Source organism: Macaca fascicularis, chromosome 19 (assembly GCF_037993035.2).
Source record: "Macaca fascicularis isolate 582-1 chromosome 19, T2T-MFA8v1.1".
In the NCBI taxonomy this organism is placed as follows: Eukaryota; Metazoa; Chordata; class Mammalia; order Primates; family Cercopithecidae; genus Macaca; species Macaca fascicularis.
In genome coordinates this window covers 23220728-23240800 of record NC_088393.1, presented here as the reverse complement: position 1 = coordinate 23240800, position 20073 = coordinate 23220728, and the positions used below count along the sequence as shown (strand labels likewise).

At 40.2% G+C, this 20073-nt stretch overlaps 1 protein-coding gene across 1 annotated transcript in view; it reads right to left on the bottom strand.

Annotated features, from left to right (window-relative positions):
- Positions 1–16665, bottom strand: part of LOC135968539 (uncharacterized) — a 47248-nt gene extending 30583 nt beyond the window's left edge. Inside the window, 1 exon segment of the mRNA XM_074025079.1 lies at positions 16488–16665. Within this exon segment, the coding sequence (XP_073881180.1) occupies positions 16488–16490 (3 nt within the window). The 5' untranslated portion in view covers positions 16491–16665.
- Between the last annotated feature and the right edge of the window lie 3408 nt (positions 16666–20073).

Below are 20073 nucleotides of genomic sequence, written 5' to 3'. Positions count from 1 at the left end.
GATAAAAATACACTTTTATTTTGTCCTCAGGAGCCATCCCCTGACACAGGCACCAGCAATTTCCACTACAGTACTGGAAATATGGGCCACGCTGTCCTGTCCCTACCAAATCCAAACAGAACGGGTTCTTGAACCACTCTTTAATGCAAAGATGGAACTTAACTCTCATGAATGTATTTTGAATTCCTCATACTTGATTCTGACCTCACCTTAGAGTCACATGAACCACTTAATTAAAATAACATGGTGGCTTCCACCAGAACAATAAACAGAATCCATGGACAGGGCACAAGTAAAGAGAGTTCTGCAAAATGGCCAGGTGACACTCATTAGAAGCCTGGGCTGATAACCCAGCACCCTTGTCACAACACAAATATTTCTGGTACAAATGAAGACAATCATTCTTCATTCTAAAGTACTATACTCTTTGCTGACTCTAAAGTTTACAGAGAAAACAGAAGGTAGCAATTTCTGAGTAAGTCTGCATTTGGAAAACAACATGTGCACATGTACTAATGCAATGTTTATTAAGCAGGTACTATGTGCTCAATAGGATGTTACAGAGCACTGTGATAGCACATTATGTGGTTTAATCCTAATAACACCCTGTGAGTCGATACTACGTGTTCAATAATTCCAAGGCTTTAAAGGACCCAGCATTTTTATTTCTATTTCTGTTGATCTGTCATTGATTTTTTCAAAAAATGCAAAGAATAAAAGGTAAATATAGACAGATGAAAGAGATACAGATGGAAAGAGTTTAATGCAATTTAGATAAATTTTTATTGTGTTTATACTTACTTTCTTGGGACTTGTGAATCAACTACTAGATCTGCAGGAACAGAAAACAAGTTGCTAAATAATGTTTCTGCAAGCACTGGTTTTAATAAAAAATTTGAAAAGTAAGATCCTATAATACATACTTTATATTTCCCATTTATCTGTTGGGTTGCAGAAAATGTTGAGCAGCAGCTCTAAAAAGGCAACAGGATTCATGACCCAAAACTCTGATCTCTTCTAATCAGTTCTGTGAGGCAAGATGCCAGGGTAGAGCCAAACATAAATAAGGACTCTAAAAAGGGTGAATATGAACAGGGCTGGGGCAGAGTGTACAGCCGATGTACAATTAAGTTCTCTGTGCCACTGGGGGGTATTGTCAGTTCATTTTTTTAAAGCTTACTTAAGTAAACCTAAGTCTGAGTTTGTATAATTTTAATCTTTTTTGCCACTGCCCTGCAAATTTTATATTATATGCTAATAAGCAATTTTTAAAAATCCCTTAAGGTTATCTAGAATAATTTTTTTAGAAGAAAAGTAAGTATTCTGGCCAGGTGCGGTGGCTCACGCCTAGAATCCCAGCACTTTGGGAGGCTGAGGTGGGTAGATCACAAGGTCAGGAAATCGAGACCATCCTGACTAACACGGTGAAACCTGTCTCTACTAAAAATACAAAAAAAAAAAAAAAAAAAAAAAATTAGCTGGGCGTGGTGGCAGGCGCCTGTGGTCCCGGCGACTCAGAAACCTGAGGCAGGAGAATAGCATGAACCCGGGAGGAGGAGCTTGCCGTGAGCCGAGATCGCGCCACTGGACTCCAGCCTGGGCGACAGAGCGAGACTCTGTCTCAAATAAAAAAAAAGAAAAGTATTCTTAGCAGGCTAAAATAAATACAAATAATAATGACGACTCTTCTAAGTTCAGGTGTAGACATCAGAAGCCACAGTATAAAGAAAGTGGCCCAAATAAAGCCCCAATTTTTTGCACACGTCTATTTACTGTACCCACCATCTGATGTATATTTCAACCATATTTCCAGTTGCTAGTCTAGGCTAAAACTGCCAGGATGGTAGGAACCATGACTGCTTCATCTATTTTTCTTTTCTTTTTCTGTTTTTTGAGATGAAGTCTCACTTTGTTGCCCAGGCTGGAGTGCAAAGATGGGATCTCGGCTTACTGCAGCCTCCACTTCCCAGGTTCAAGAGATTCTCCTGCCTCAGCCTTGCAAGTAGCCAAGCCTACAGGCATGAGCCACCACACCCAGCTACTTTTGGTATTTTTAGTAGAGATAGGATTTCACCATGTTGGCCAGGCTGGTCTCAAACTCCTGATCTCAGATGATCCACCCATCTTGGCTTCCCAAAGTGCTGGGGTTACAGGTATGAGCCACTGCACCTGGCCTGCTTCATCTATTTTTTTTAATGACTATATGAAATGAAAGCAATTAGTTTATCTGTTTGAGCCTCCAGACCTCCTGATTTTTTACCCAAGTACCAGGGAACTGGAAAAACTCTCATCTGGGTACCAATCAAAGATACTTCTTGTGTAAGGGGCAAAACAAACACAGGATGACTCATTTCTCTCATACTGGGACAGAAGCAGAATTAATCACTCTTGTCAGCCTGACACAATTCTGTTCTGGACATTCTCAAATGTCTCAAAGATTCACAGGTGATTGTGAGAGGGTTCCCAGTGACCTGGGGCTGATGGTCCACTGATAAGCCAGGCAGAGAAGACTCAGGATGATTCTAAATAAAAAATGGAACTGCCTTGGTTGAACTCCAGAACCTGGCTCATCCATCCTGATTTGCTAGCTGTCCTGATTTGCTAGCTGTTGGGTAAGTAGAAGGACAAGAATACTTTACTCCAGTATCACATTTTACAGGTAGGTATAGTTGTGGTCGTGGCTCTGGATACTTTGTGGCCTTAAGATGCTTGTTTACACTTACAGATTCTGCCATCAGATTCTATTTACCCCTGGAGCCTCTCACATAACTATGGCAAGTTAATGAAAAAGATGTGAAAAGGTCAAAAAGCCACACTCTCAAAAGAGGAATTCAAAATGTCTATGTTGATATCTCACAATGCAGAAAATGCCTCCTGTTGGTTTTCTATAAATTCTAAATCCAAAGTCCGGCCCTGCCTTGTAAATCCCAAGCAGAGGTCAGCCAGACCTTATTTGCAAATTCTAGGTGAAATCAACCTCACTCTGCATTTTTGGGTGTTACAGCAAGTAAAGTGAAATCAAAGGAGAGATTCCCTCATAGAGGCTGCTCTAGAACATTCTAAATAATAGTTAACCTTAAAAAAGCTGACACGACATGAACAAAAGCAGACAGTTTATTTGGGTCAAGCTGAAGGATTTTAACTTGAGACGAAATATTCAAGTTGCCTGGAACCTACACTTTGATTAGCAGCACTTACAAGTGGATTTGTAAAGGCAAAAAAAAAAAAAAAAAAAAGGAACAGTGAGTGCTCACTGATACAAAATTGGTTGTGAGAAATTCTTATTTATGTAAAGAAATAACTTTAATAATTGATTGGATATACATCAAGGTTAAGGATATGGAATGTAGTGTCCAGAGTGGAATTAGTTTAATTTATAGCTACTTGTGGCAACAGTGAACAGTTTCAAGAGATATATAGCTGAAAAAAAAGGGAGAGAAACATGACTGTGCTCTCATTTTAATGTCTCTCTGAGTTTGATGCCTAAAAGGACTTGCATTCCTCAGATAAAAACTTGTTTTTTCCGTCTCAATTCTCAAGACCTAGATTTAGAATTTGGAGCTGCAAATTCAGGCCCTGCATGGGTAAAGTAGCAGCAATATTCAAGGTAAATGTTACCTGAACATTTGTGGGCATTTTAGCATGAGGAAGGAGGGAGAAATGGAGATTCTCATGTCTACAGGTCTACTCAATGCACATATTTTACTGATTGGGTTTCGGTGACAGATGGTCACTCAATCAGTTTCAAGTCTGAAGACACAAGTCATCAGAAGAGGTAAAATGGTTAATATCTGACCTACGCAGTTTGTAGACATCCGGTCTAGCCTCTCTAAAAGTGACTGTAGAGGATGATAGATACCAAGTAGGCAGAGACACAATTCCACGTGCATATTTAGGGGACAGCATGCACTTCACTGCACAATTGTGCATTGACTGGAAGCCAAAAAGGCCCATCTAGAGTAAAGCTTAGTTGGTACCTTATGTGTTTACATTATGTCTGGTAATTCTAGACTGGGTTTGGAAAATATAATTAAAAGCAAAATTTTCTTTAGCCCCAAAGGAACTCCACAATAACAGAACAGAAAGAAAACTGTTTTATGATACAATTACATGTGAATGTGACATGCATTACAGTCAATTTGCTCAAGAGATTGCAAAGACAGAAAGACAATCACCATAATTCGTCTACAAGTAGAATTTACAGCACCATGTCACACATAGTTCATCCTAAATTCACCTGGTAGTTGGGAAGGCCATCCATGTATGCTAAATGGTTATAATCAATGAAAAAATAAACTTTTCACATCTTCATGACTGGAGGTAGTTGTGCAACTTGAACCCCAGTGTCTGGTGAAGGTAGGCTTTGACTCTTCTACAAAAATTGTTGATTCGGGTGCTATCTTTTTGGCTATTTAAATTTTAAAGTAATAGCTCTCTACTTCCCGAGCATTGGGCTTGAGTACTCCTGTTTCCCTCTCCTGGTGGCTAGTGTATTCTCTTGACCCCTACCATCTGCCACTGAGGCACGGCCCACAGCACAGGGCTCACAGTTGGAAACTCACATCTTAGTTGAATCCCAATTGCCACAGCAGCACTCCGGTGCCACATCAGATAGTGAAGCCTGAGCAGCAGGAGGAGAGTCTGCAGACCTCCTGGGTAGAATTGCACCTTCACAATAATAGAAAAAGGAGCAGTGTTTCAGCCTTAGTTTTTATTTATAATGGTGACATGAAAAAATACTGCTGGGTTTTAGCATGACTCCAGATAGAGATAGCTCTCAGAGTTCTCACTGTGACAGCCCACATCTTTCACAGATACCATTGGATACTAATAGGGTTTCTGAAACAGACACGCAATGCATTCAAGAGAAAAACAGCTCTTGTTCTGAGAAAAATTATATTGAGAGAAAAAAGTTAAAATGTCTTAAGAAAAAACTGAGATTGGATATAAAATTGATCAAGTCAGCCAGAAAATACCTCCCTAACAAGAATTTCTCTCCAAACACCCGAAATGCATAGCTACTCTCAGCAAGAGAAACATGAGCATTATTGAATAAAGGGGGCATATTCTCAGCAGAATTTTTTTTTTTTTTTGAGATGGAGTTTCATTCTTGTTGCCCAGGTTGGACTGCAATGGTGTGATCTTGGCTCACTGCAACCTTTGCCTCCTGGGTTCAAGTGATTCTCCTGTCTGAGCCTCACAAATAGCTGGGACTACAGGCATGTGCCACCACACCCGGCTAATTTTGTATTTTTGGTAGAGACAAGTTTTCACTATGTTGTCCAGGCTGGTCTCAAACTCCTGACCTCAGGTGATTCACCCACCTTGGCCTCCCAAAGTCCTGGGATTAGAGGCATGAGCCACCATGCCCAGTTCTCAGCAGAATTTTAAAAGATTTATCTTCCATCTCTGCTGCTCTCTTATTTCCTAACCATTGAATGTGAGATCTACATTGGAATATATCTGACAGCTTCCACCAGCACTTTTTTATAAAACATTGAAATCTGTGTTAATATAGTAGAATATATTAGAGCTTGCAACATAGCTAACTGGAGAGCTATTATGGTTTTTGGGTAGCCATATCACCTGTGTTTATTTGTTCCGTAATAGCAGCATACTAATTTGGTAAAATATGACGCTAAAATTATGCTTACCTATAATTATTACTATTGGATAAATTAATAAGCATGTCAGACTAATATCTACGGTAACAATTTAATGGTAAATTTCTTTGGATATCAGATATACATATATGACTAATTTTATGTACTTGTCATAAGGTATGTAAGATTTTAAAAAATTATCTGAACTATAATTCAGTTAAAACACTGTATTTCAAAAGTATGAATAACAATATTAAAATAACTAAGGAATTCAAAGTAAACATTGTGGCCTTATATTCATACTATTGTAGAAAATACTGTTTAATTTATATGAATGCAAGTTGTCTACAAACACTACACATAACTGCACTAACTGTACTGAAGTAACCCAAGTACAACAGACTCCGCTGTTCAGTTTATACACTGAACTCTTCTGGCTTTTGCAGTGTAAGTATGTCAGCCTGCAAATAATCATCTTGGATAATCAGGTTTCTGCCAAAGAACTTACTCAGTATCTTTTAGTCTATATTATTCTGTATTGCTAAATTTATTCTGATCTTCGTGCTCAACTTTTTAATGCTCTTGAAATGAAGTTTACTCTGAACAAATCTGTGTCTAGTTTAAAGACTAAAGATAAAAAAATAATAATCTTTTGCCAAGACAAAAAGAAAGCAATGAATCTCAGGTCCCAAATAAAGACAATTCTGAGTCAAAAAGAATGACAAAAGGTTTGTTTCATTGTTAATATGATTTACATATATTTCAAAAAGCAGAAGAAATATATACACATAATCTAAACCTTTTTTTAACAATCAGCAAGTTATCCTCCCTTATTTTCACATATGAGAATAAAGCCTCTTGTTGCAAATTTATATTTTCTCTTAAAACAGCCAGGTCTCTGGACAAGTTCTTGAACTCTTGGACATCTGAATTTTGCACACTGTGTGCACTTGAAAGGACGTTTATGGGGGGGAAAGCAGAAGAGAGAAAGGTGTTATAAAAAAATCCATGGGTTCACATGAATAAAGCAAGTTCTTAGAGACCTATGAAGAGACTTAGAATCTGACACAGTAATAATCAGAGACTACATCTCACAGGCACTAACGGACAGATCACTGAAGAAAAAAATTAACAACAATATTAGGACCTGAACTCAACACTTGACCAAATAGTCCTAATAGACATTTACAGAACTCTTCATCTAAAAATACCATAATACACATTCTTCTCATTACCACGTGGCACATACTCTAAAATTGACCACACAATCAGAAATAAAACCATTCTCAGCAAATTCAAAAATCCCAAAATGATGCAAACCACACACACAGACTATAGCTTAAGAAAAATATAATTCAATACCAATAAAACAACTGGAAACCATACAATTAAATAAAAATTAAATGGCCTACACTTGAATAACCTTTTGGTAAATAATGAAATTAAAGCAGAAACCAAGAAGTCTTTTGAAACCAATAAGAACAAAAATACAACATACCAGAATCCCTGCAATACAGCTAAGGCAGTATTACAAGAAAAATTTATAGCATTAAATCTTCACATCAAAAAGTTAGATCTCAGTTTAACAACCTGACAACATAAACAAAAGACTGAGAGCAGCAAAAGCAAATCAGCCGCTAAGCTAGCAAAAGACAAGAAATAACCAAAATCAGATCTGAACTGAAGGAGATTTAGACATGAAAAACTACAAAAGATCAAGAAATCCAGGCATTCAATCTATTTTTTTAAAAAAAGGTAAATAAACTACTAGCTAGATTAATGAAGAAGATACAAATAAACACAATTAGAAATGAGAAAAAGATACATTACCACTGACCCCACAAAAATATACTGAAGTCTATGAATATACTATGCACGTAAGCAAATATAAAATAAAAAATATATATATATACTGAAGTCTGTATGAACATACTATGCACATAAAAAAACAAAACAAAACTCTAGAAGAAATGAAAAAATTCTGGAACAAATACATCCTCCCAAGACTGAATACACACAAAAACATCAAAGCCCTAAATAGATAGATAAGCTCAAAAAACTGAAAGAGTAGTAAATAACCTACCGATCAAATGAAGCTCAGGACCAGACATATTCACAGCTGAATTCTACCAGATGTACAAATAGAAGCTGATATTATTTCTACTAAAACAATTTCAAAAGATTAAATTATTTCTACTAAAACAAAATCAAAAAATTAAAAAGAAGAAACTCCTCTCCAACTCATTGTGTAAGAACAGCATCATTCTGATACCAAAACCTAACAGAGAAAAAACAAAACAAAAAAAAGGCAACTTCAGGCCAATATCCTTGATGAACATTGATGCCAAAATCTTCAACAAACGGCTGGGCCTGGTGGCTCACACCTGTAATCCCAGCACTTTGGGAGGCCAAGATGGGCTGATTACCTGAGGTCAGGAGTTCAAGACCAGCCTGGCCAACACGATTAAACCCCATCACTTCTAAAAACACAAAAAAATTAGCTGGGTATGGTACCACACAACTGTAAGCCCAGCTACTCAAGAGGCTGAGACAGGGGAATCACTTGAACCTGGGAGGCAGAAGTTGCAGTGAGCCAAGATCACACCACTGCACTCCGGCCTGGGTGACACAGCAAGACTCCATCTCAAAAAAAGAAAAAAAAAAAGAAATCGTCAACAAACTACTGGCAAACCAAATCCAGCAGCTTATCAAAAAGCTAACCCGCTGTGATAAACTACGGTTTATTTTGGGGATTCAAGGTTTGTTCAACATACACAAATCAATAAATGTGATTCATCACATAAACAGAATTAAAGAGAGAAACCACAAGACTATCTCAATAGATGCACAAAAGGCTTTCAATAAAATTTAACATTTTTCACGTTAAAAACCCTCAACAAACTAGGCATTGAAGGTACATACGTCAAAATAGTAAGTTATCTATGACAAACTCACAGCCAACATACTGAATGGACAAAACCTGGAAGCATTCCTTCTTGATAACTGGCACAAGACAAGGACGTCTTCTCTCAACACTCCTATTCAACATAAAATTGGAAGTCTTAGCCACAGCAATCAGGCAAAAGATAAAAATAAAAGGCATCCAAACAAAAAGAGAGAAAGTCAAACTATCCCTATTTGCAAACAACATGATTCTACATCTGGAAACCCATATACTCTAAGCAGAAAAGCTCTTTAAACTCACAACTTGAGTAAAGTCTCAGGATACAAAAGAAATGTACAAAAATTAGTAGCAACCCTATATATCAAAAACATCTAGGCCAAATCTGAATGGAAAACACAACCCCATTCACAACTGCCACAGAAAAGAATAACATATCTAGAAATACAGATAACCAGAAAGGGAAAAGATCTCTATGACAAGAATTACAAAACAATGCTTAAAGAAGCCAGAGATGATACAAACAAATGGAAAACCACTTTATGCTCATGAATAAAAAAGATCACTATCATAAAACGGTCATACTGCTGAAATACATTTACAGATGTAATGCTAATTTAATCAAACCACCAAAATATTTTTTAACAGAACTAAAAAAACAATTTTAAAATTCACACGGAACCAAAAAAGAGCCTGAATAGCCAAGGCAATCGTAAGCAAAAACAACAAAGTTGGAGGCATTACATTACCTGACTTCAAACTATACAACAGGGCTACAGTAAACCAAGCAACATGGTACTGGTACAAAAACAAACTCATAGACCAATGCAACAGAATAGGGAGCCCAGAAATAATGACACACACCTAAAACCATCTGATCTTCAACAAAGGTGACAACAGGAATGGGGGAAGAACTTCCTATTTAATAAATGGTACTGGAACAACTAGCTACCACTATGTAGCAGATTGAAATTGGATCCTTTTATAACACCATATAAAAAAATCAACTCAAGGTAAATGAAAGACTTAAATGTTAATCTGAAAAATTATGTATATAAAAAAAGAAACCCTGGAAGGTAAGAAGTGCCATTCTAGACATAGAAACTGGCAAAGATAATGAAGATATCAAAAGTAATTGCAACAAAAGCAAAAATTGACAAATGGGACCTAATTAAACTAATGATCTTTTTCACAGCGAAGGAAAGTATCAACACAGTAAAGTGACAACCTACAGAATAATAGAAAATACTTGCAAACTATGCTTCTGACAAAGGTCTGCTATCCAGAATTCATTAGGAACTAAAACAAGTTTACAAGAAAAAAAAAAAACCTCACTTAAAAGATAAAAACATTAAGAAGATGCTTGTCTTCAAAAGAAGACAAACATGTGGCTAACAAGCATATAAAAAAATGCTCATCACTAATCATTACAGAAATGCAAAAGAAAACCACAACAAGAAATCATCTCAAACCAGTGAGAATGGCCATTATCATAATTCAACCATTGTGAAAAGCAGTGTGGTGATTCCTCACTAAACTAAAAACAAAATTACCATTTGACCCAGTAACCTCACAATTGGGTATATACCTAAAAATATACAGATGATTCTATCACAAAGACACATGCACAATCACGTTCATCGCAGCACTATTCACAATAGCAAAGACATGGAATCAGCCTAAATGCCTATCACTGGTAGACTGGATAAACAAAATATGGTATGGTTATATGATGGCACATGCCTGTAATCCAGCACTTTGGGGGCCGAGCCAGGTGGATTGCCTGAGCTCAGGAGTTTGAGACCAGCATGGACAACATGGCAAAATCCCATCTATAAAAAAAAAAAAAAAAAAAAAAAAATACAAAAAGAAAAATTAGCTAGGCATGGTGGCACAAGCCTTTATTCTTAGCTACTTGGGAAGCTTAGGTAGAAGCGGATAGCTTGAGCCTGAGAAGTTGAGGTTTTAGTGAGCCAAGACCACACCACTGCACTCCAGCCTGAGAAAAAGAGTGAGACCCTGTCTCCAAATATAACAAAACACAAAAAACTTAATAAAAACAAAATATGGGCCAGGTGCAATGGCTCACACTTGTAATCCCAACACTTTGGGAGGCCAAGGCGACGGATCATCGGAAGTCAGGAGTTTGAGACCAGCCTGGCCTACATGGTAAAACCCCATCTATACTAAAAATACAAAAATTAGCTGGGTGTTGTGGCACACACCTGTAATCCTTGTTACTCGGGAGGCAGTGGCAGAAGAACTGCTTGAACCTGGGAGGTGGAGGTTGCAGTGAACTGAGATCATGCCACTGTACTTCAGCATGAGTGACATAGCGAGACTCCACCTCAAAACAAACAAACAAATAATGGTACATAAACATCATGAAATCATGAAATCCTGTGTGGCCATAAAACAAAACAAAAAAACAAAACAAAAAAAAAAGATTATGTCCTTTGCAGCAACATGGAATGAAGCTGGAGATCACTATTCTTAGAAAACTGATGCAGAAACAGAAAACCAAATGCATGCTATTATTTATAAGTAAGAGCTAAATAACAAGAACAAATGAACACAGAGGGGAAAAAAAGAAACTGAGGCCTAGTTGAGGATGGAGGGTGGCAGAACTAAAAGGGTCAGAAAAAGTACCTTTTTAGTGCTATGCTTAGTACTGCAGTGACAAAATAATCTGCACACCAAACTTCCATGACACAATTTTAGCTGTACAACAAACCTGCATGTGTACCCCTGAACCAACCAAAAATAAAAGTTAAAAGAAAAAAAAGTCCCTGGGTTAGAGAGACTGCAATGCAGGTGGACAGACTGGTCTGCGCAATAGATAGTGGCTCAGGTGGGGCTGTGCAGGGAGATAAGATTATGAACACGTGGTCGACAACCCTAGGCTGGTGGAGAAACAGGTCGCTACTGCAGATTCAGTGTCTGAAAACAGAGATATGCCAGGAGACTTGTAGATACTTTTGTAGGTTTTTGGCCAAAAAAACCACTAGGGTCAAAAATGCTGTGGTAAAATTCCTGAGGGTGGTGCCTTGTCCTGAGAGGGGTGTGGACACATCAATGTCTAGTGTTTGTGAGTGGGTGGAAATCCTCTGCTGGCAGCTTTCGCAAAAAGGGGTTTGTCATCAGATCTCTAAGTTTTCAGTCCTCTGTCACCCTGGGAGGAGATCTGAAATCAAAGAACAAGGGGCAGTGTGACAGCCTGTGTAGAGGAGAGCAGAGCCTCCCATTCCCAGACACCTAGAGTTTCATTCCAGGCCAGAAGTCTGTGCTATTTTTCTTCTGGCACCAAATCTGCAGAGTTTGATGAACAACAATTCTCCAACATCAACTCATTGTCTAACACTTGAATTCTGACACCACCCAGAGTCAGCATAGACCCTGATTCACGGCTCAGTCCCACAACACTGTCCTCACTGCAGATGCCAGTCACAAACTCCATGGGCTCATCTATGCTTCTGACCTACTGTTTAAAAGTTGGGGACTCCCATAACCTTTTTGAAATTCAGTAACCCGATAGAGTTACTCACAGAACTCAGCAGAACACTGTAGTTATATTTACTGGTTTCAAATAAAATATACAACTCCCAAAAAGCCAAATGGAAGTATAGAACCAAGAAAAGAGGTGGGAAAAGATGAAGCACATAGACAATAAACAGCTGTGATTAATAAAATTCTCTATCCTCTGTGTTCTCCAGGAACACTTTATGAAAAGACTCACCCTTCCCATTATGACTTAGATGGTGCTCTCTTTACTTACCTAATACACAGCCAGGAAAACACTCGCATATTTTCTTCTTTTTCTCATTAAAAAAGCAGCTGAATTTGTCTTCAGTGATCAACATAAAATATTTCTTAATCAAAATTCACTTAAGTTTATTTTCTTCCCACAGACTCCTGAACTCTGAGCTATGCTCAATCTGAGCCACCATACAAACTCATTTTATATCCCTCCTAAGAACACACTGACTTCAGGGTAAAACATTCTCTGATCTAAAACCTGATTATTTCAACCTTCATTTAAACATTCCCCTCACCTTTTTTCTAAACTTATTTTCTTATCCTTAGGAAAAAAAGCCCTTTTCTGCCTAATCTTTGCAATCCTTAAAGATCTTATAGTTGGTACTTCCTCCTGTTGCCATACTCCTTTGGAATTCAATTTTTTTTTTTTTTAACTTACATGTAACTGGTTTAAAACCTCTCAAAACTGCCTCAAAACAGTAACAATTTTATCTTCAGTAAGACACTCCCAAACCCTTTCTATCTTAACCTTAACTGCATCTGCCTGTGGGGCCCCAGCTTTGCAGGGCTCTGTAGCTTCTCTCACTATGGAGGCTTCTTCCACCACTGGGGTAAGCAGGCTGGGACATCTGCAGGAAAGGCTTTCCAGAAGGAACTAACTGGGCCTTTAATAACCTCCTTTTGCTCGCTCAAAATTAACCTCAGTTTGCAGTCATTGGGCTCAAGCTTTAATTACCAAGTCAGAGTCATTCACTTAGTTTTTGAAACTAAGTGTTTGAAAAAATCCAGCAAAATGATGCAAAAACATATAAGAAAATTTTAAGGTGCTTGTATTTTGTACCTCAGTAAGAGAAAGAAAGGTATTTATTTCTTTTGGACAATAAAGTATTATTTTACTTTTTGTATTAAAAATCATGTGGTAAACAGTTATATGGGAACACTTCTAGGAGGTACCAAGTTTCATCACATAAAATTTAGCATTAAACTCAGAAATCGAAATAACAGGATATAGAACAAAGATATTTACTTTAGCAAATTCACCCTGCAAAAAAAGAAACTGATGTTTTCACGAATCTATGTAACTCCCCAATTATCTACCACATTTGCTTGTGGAAATATATTAATTCTCTACAGCCGAAATGGAAGAACAATTTTTCTTCTTTTTTTTCTCAGTAGCTAACATTCTAAAAGCTAGATGGAATTCTGTTTGAAATCATTCAGCCATAAAGAACACACCAGAAGGCTGGGCACAGTGGCTTACACCTGTAATCCCAGCACTTTGGGGGGCCAAGGCAGGCGGATCATGAGGTCAGGAGATCGAGAGCACCCTGGCTGACAAGGTGAAACCCTGTCTCTGCTAAAAATACAAAAAAATTAGCTGGGCATGGTGGTGGGCACATGTAGTCCCAGCAACTCGGGAGAGTGAAGCAGGAGAATGGCATGAACCTGGGAGGCAGAGTTTGCAGTGAGCTGAGATCCCACCACTGCACTCCAGCCTGGGTGACAGAGTGAGACTCTGTCTCAACAAAAAACAAAACAAAACAAAACAAACCTGAGAAAACTTCTAAATTCACTCTGAGAAAAAGGTGAATGAGAATTTTCAACAAATATATAATTACGTATTATTTTCTGAAACTCACATTTTTTATGCCCTTTGTAAATATTTTCTTACCTTTCAAGCCCTACTAATAAAATGCAATTTACAGTTAAAAAACTGAGGTCAGCCGGGCACAGTGGCTCACACCTGCAATCCCAGCACTTTGGGAGGCCAAGGTGGGCAGATTACTTGAGGTCAGAATTTTGAGCTCAAACAGCCTGGCCAACATGGCAAACCCCCATCTCTACTAAAAATACAAAAAGTAGCACTGCAGAGATTGCACCACTGCACTACAGCCTGGGCGACAGAGGAAAACACTGTCAAAAAAAAAAAAACACACACACACACACACAAAAACCTGGTCAAAATAAGTGAAGAAATCACTTAATCATTTCAAGGTACAGATATGTCTGACTCGTGTGTCAAGTCAGGCCATCCAATTACTTTAGAGATTCTCCCACCCCATCCTGTTCACTTAAGTGCTCAATAATCATTCTCTCAGGAGACTCTGAACAAACTCTGCCCCAGTGAGTGCCCCAGGTATATTTCACTTTGCAAGTTCTTGCACCATCTCACTGGGATCAGTTTTTTTTCTTTGTCTTTGGAGTGCTATTTTGTTTCACAAACTTTTTACCATTTTTCTATCACTATTTTTCTGTCCCCTAAGAGAATCCAGGGGCAAAAATTATTTTGGTTTCCCCTTCACTACCAGCATCTGATTGTCTGAACAGCAACGCGTCTCCAAGAAATGGAAGCTGGGTTGGGTAAAGACAATATTAGTATCTCAAGGGGGTAGCTTTCCAAAAAAACAGCGCACCAGAAGATGCCTCTCAGTCAAAGGGCATTCACCTGCTCTCTTGAGAGGCTCCACTCCATACCTCAGGTTGTCTTAGGGGAGAAAATGACCCAGGAACCGATCGATATTCACTAGACACTCTCGCAGACATAGCCATGGCGGGTATCCTGGTTTTTCCCCAGACAGTACTGAATCTCAGGTCCAAGAAAAAATTGAAGGGTAGCTGAGGACACATCTCCCTATAAAGTTTCCAAAGGGAAACTTTGACCCAAAAACATTCTGGTATCTGTGTCTGGGGAAAACAGAAGAAAAAATATTTACAAACAGAAAACAAATTTTTTTAAATGTGCCATCAAATGCTTTGTCAAAAAAATGATTAAAACAGGTATCAAAATGTACACTAAAGGACAAATAGTTGATAATATGAATAAGGGAGGGGAAATTGGCATTTGGGAATGTCAGAAGGAAGTGGAAATTAAGTATTTTACTGCAAGCCAGAGTCAGGCTGGAGAAATAGGGGATGGGGGATAGACTTGAGGCCCTGCTTGGGACACATGTGAAAAATGCAATGAAACAGCAGTTCCTTGTGGGGTGTGCAAATAATTAAGTGGCTGGCAGTTAGATTGAAGAGGTTCTAGTTCCTAAATTCTACTTTTAAAAAACCTAATCCGGCCAGGCGCGGTGGCTTACACCTGTAATCCCAGCACTTTGGGAGGCCGAGGCGGGTGAAACACGAGGTCAGGAGATCGAGACCATCCTGGCTAACACCGCGAAACCCCATCTCTACTAAAAATAGAAAAATTAGCCGGGCGTGATGGCGGGTGCCTGTAGTCCCAGCTACTCGGGAGGCTCTGAGTCCGGAGACTGGAGTGAATCCGGGAAGCGGAGCTTGCAGTGAGCCGAGATCGCGCCACCGCCCTCCAGCCTGGGCCACAGAGCCAGACTCCGTCTCAAAAAAAAAAAAAAAAAAAAAAAAGTTAAGGGGGCGTGGTGGCGCATGCCTGTAATCCCAGCTACTTGGGAGGCTAAGTCAGGAGAATCACTTGAACCTGGTAGGTGGAGATTGCAGTGAGCCCAGACGGTGTCACTGAGCTCCAGCCTAGGCGACAGAGTGAGACTTTGTCTCAAAAAAACAAACTAATTCAAATGCACTTTTTGTAAATTACTATATTGGGGAAAAAAATTCAGGCTTAAGAAACTATAAACTGCCAATTAATCTCTGACTACATAATCAAGAAATTTCCATCTTGATAGTACAAACTAAGAAACTACCTAACTGTACCTAACCAATTACTGAATTTGGTTTTCTTCATTATGCGCCTTATAAAACTCTTCCGTCAAATCCCTTCAATAGACCATAAACTACAACCCATAGCTGGGTGCTCTACAATTTTGGAATCACTCTTTGGATAAATTCTTTAATATTTGTGCGCTGACTTCCGCAAATTTTTAATAGGAAGAAACAGGAGCTGGGAACCTCACGGACCAAAGCTCTTTCCATTCATGAACCCACACGCGGAGTCAGGATTCTCCTCTGACGACACTCCCATGGTCCCTGCACATATGGGAGAGACTCCGCGCTGCGGGTGCAGAGCTGCCCCAAGAGGTCTCCAGGCCAGGGCACAGTCATAGCGCAGGTTAGAGACAGGACGCCCGGGGGCCGGGTGTCAGCGCAGCCGCCATCTTATGGCTGAAGCGGACTGAGGTGGAGCTAGGCAAGGACAACTCCGGGCATAGATTGTGGAGCTGACTGCGGGGAGGCCTGAGTCCCGCCACAGCTGGTTCCAACCAGCCCCGGCCACTCTCTCCGGATGTCGGACCCGGCACACTCACCATTTCTAGGCTTCCAGGGGGTCCTGGCGACTTAGCTGTGGATCTCCCAATACCTGCAGGTCACAGGACCACAGGAGCTGGGCCTCTAGGAGGAGAGGACACACAGCAGCAAGCACCACACCTTGACCTCCGGCTGCGGCGAGAGCCAAAGGTCCGACCACATCCCGGAAGTCGCCCTGTCCGCTCCAGCTGCATGCCTGATTGGACGGTCCCAGCCCAGAGTCCCTGATTGGATGATGTTTAAGGCCCCGCCCCTTCGAGCCCTGAGTGACAGAAGATGTTATCAGATGCTTCTGATAACAAAAGGCTGCAGCCTTTCCAGGCAGGGCTTCCTCCCTGAGCTGAGCCAGGCCCACCCCAGAGCATGGGAAAATTCTTTCTCTTCTTTACTCTCTTTTTAAATGTATTCGAAATGTGAACAAATATAGTTTACTGCCATGTTAATAATACATAAAACTTTTGTTCAACAGTAAATCATTTTTTACTTTAGTAATAGTGTATTATCAATACTGAAGGCCGGGCGTGATGGCTTACTCCTTTAATGGCGTCAGTTTGGGTGGCCGAGGCGGGCGGATCACCTGAGGTCAGAAGTTCAAGACCAGCCTGGTGACCTGGTGAAACCCCTTCTCCACTAAAAATACAAAAATTAGTCAGCTGTGGTGATGGGTGCCTGTAATCCCAGCTACTCAGGAGGCTGAGGCAGGAGAATCATTTGAACCCAGGAGGTGGAGGTTGTAGTGAGCCGAGATTGGGCCATTGCACTCCAGCCTGGGCAACAAGAGTGAAACGCCATCTCAAAAAAACAAAACAAAAAAAACCTAAACCTAATTTTAGTAAAATCTTATAAATAAATCCATCAAATTTGTCATTTTTGAACACTCTAGATTTTCACATAAATTTTATACTCTCTTTTTTGTTTGTTTGTTTGTTTGTTTGTGACAGTCTCCCTCTGCCGCCCAGGCTGGAGTGCAGTGGCGCGATCTCAGCTCACCGAGAGCTCCACCTCCCGGGTGCAAGTAATTCTCCTGCCCCAGCCTCCCCAGAAGCTGGGATTACAGGCGCTTGCCACCACGCCTGGCTAATTTTTGTTTTTTTAGTAGAGACAGGGTTTCACCATGTTGAGGTCAGGTCTCAAACTCCTGACCTCAGGCAATCCGCCCACCTCAGCCTCCCAAAGTGCTGGGATTACAGACATGAGCCATGGTGCCCGGCCTTATAATCTCTTATAATTTTTTAACTTTTTCCATTTTATTTTATTAGACTTTTTTTTTAACTTGAAACAACCTTTATTTTTATCTTTTTTTGTTTTTAGACAAATGTTGCTCTGCCAGCCAGGCCAGAATGCAATGGCATGATCTCAGCTCACTGCAACCTCCCCCTTCCTGGGTTCAAGCGATTCTTCTGCCTCAGCCTCCCAAGTAGCTGGGATTACAAGCGCCCACCACCACACCCAGCTAATTTAGCATGGTGGCCTGAACCTGTAGTACCAGTTATTCAGGGACTGAAGTAGGAGGACTGCCTGAGCCCAGGAGGTTGTGGCTGCAGTGAGCCCTGATCAAGCCACTGCTCTCCATTCTGGGTGACAGAGTGAGACCATTTCAAAAAAAAAAAAAAGCCAAAGCATATAAACTTCAACTTATGGGGTTTTGGGGGTTTTATTTTTGTCTTAAATTGTTGTATTTCAGTAGTTTTGGGGTACAGGTAGTATTTGGTTACAGGGATAAGTTCTTTTGTGGTGATTTCTGAGATTTAGGTGCACCAATCGCCCAAGCAGTGTGCACTGTATCCAACATGTAGTCTCTCATCCCTCACTCCCTCTCCCACCCTTCCCGCTGTGTGCCCAGAGTCCATTATATAATTCTTTTTAATTTTTAATTTTTTAATTTTTTTTTTTTTTTTTTTGAGACGGAGTTTCGCTCTTGTTGCCCAGGCTAGAGTACAATGGCGCGATCTCGGCTCACCGCCACCTCCGCCTCCCAGGTTCTAGCGAGTCTCCTGCCTCAGTCTTCCCGAGTAGCTGGGATTACAAGCATGCGCCACTATGCCCGGCTAATTTTGTATTTTTAGTAGAGACAGGGTTTCTCCATGTTGGTCAGGCTGGTCTTGAACTCCCGACCTCAGGTGATCGCCTGCCTCGGCCTCCCAGAGTGCTGGGATTACAAGCGTGAGCCACCGCGCCTGGCCCCATTATATAACTTTTATGCCTTTGCATCTTCATAGCTTAGCTCCCACTCATAAGTGAGGACACACAATATTTGGGGTTTTATCCCTTCTTTTCTTTTCTTCTTTTTTTTTTTTTTTTTTCCGAGAGGGAGTTTGCTGTGATTACAGGCATGAGCCACCCGTGCCTGGTCCATTTTTTGATGTTTTAATTATGGTCTTTTCTGTTTGTATGTTTGTTTGTTTGTTTTTGAGATGGAGTCTCGCTCTCTGGCCCAGACTGGAGTGCAGTGGTGCGATCTCGGCTCACTGCAACCTCCGCCTCCCGGGTTCAAGCGATTCTCCAGCCTCAGCCTCCGGAGCAGCAGGGATTACAGACATAAGCCATCGCACCCTGCCAATTTTTGTGTTTTTAGTAGAGGCGGGGTTTTACCATGTTGGCCAGGCTCCTCTGGAACTCCTGACCTCAGGTGATCCACCAGTCTTGGTCTCCCAAAGTGCTGGGATTACAGGCATCAGCCACCATGACCAGCCAATTATGGTCATTCTTGCAAGAGTAAGGTGGTATCACATTGTGGTTTTGATTTGCATTTCCCTGATCATTAATCATCAGTGATGTTCAGTATTTTTTGTTGTTCTTGGCCATTTGTATATTTTCTTTTGAGAATTGTTTAAGTCACATCTGTCTTTGTTTTTGTTGCATTTGCTTTGGGGTTCTTGGTCATGCACTCTTTGCCCAAGTCAATGTCTAGAAGAGTTTTTCCAATGCTTTAGAATTCAGGTAGTTTCAGGTCTTAGATTAAAGTATTTGATCCATCTTGAGTTAATTTTTTTATAAGGTGAGAGATGAAGTTCCATTTTTTTTTTTTTTTTTTTTTGAGATGGAGTCTCGCTCTGTCGCCCAGGCTGGAGTGCAGTTGCGTGATCTCAGCTCTGCCCCCCAGGTTCAAGCAATTCTCTGCCTCAGCCTCCCGAGTAGCTGGGATTACAGGCACCCGCCACCATACCCAGCTAAATTTTTTTTTGTATTTTTAGTAGAGACGGGGTTTCACCATCTTGTCCAGGCTGGTCTTGAACTCCTGACCTCGTGATCCACCCACCTCAACCTCCCTAAAGGCTGGGATAACAGGTGTGACCCTCTGTGCCCAGCCGAAGACCCAGTTTTATTCTTCAATATGTGGCTTCCCAATTATGCCAGCACCATTTATTGAATAGGGTGTTATTTCCCCACTTTATATCTTTGTTTACTTTGTCAAAGATCAGTTGGCTGTAAGTATTTGGGTTTATTTCTGGTTTCGCTATTCTGTTTCATTGGTCTAAATGTCTATTTTTATACCCATACAATGCTGTTTTGGTAACTATACCCTTGTAGTATAGTTCGAAGTCAGATAATGTGATGCCTTCAGATTTTGTGTGTGTGTGTTTT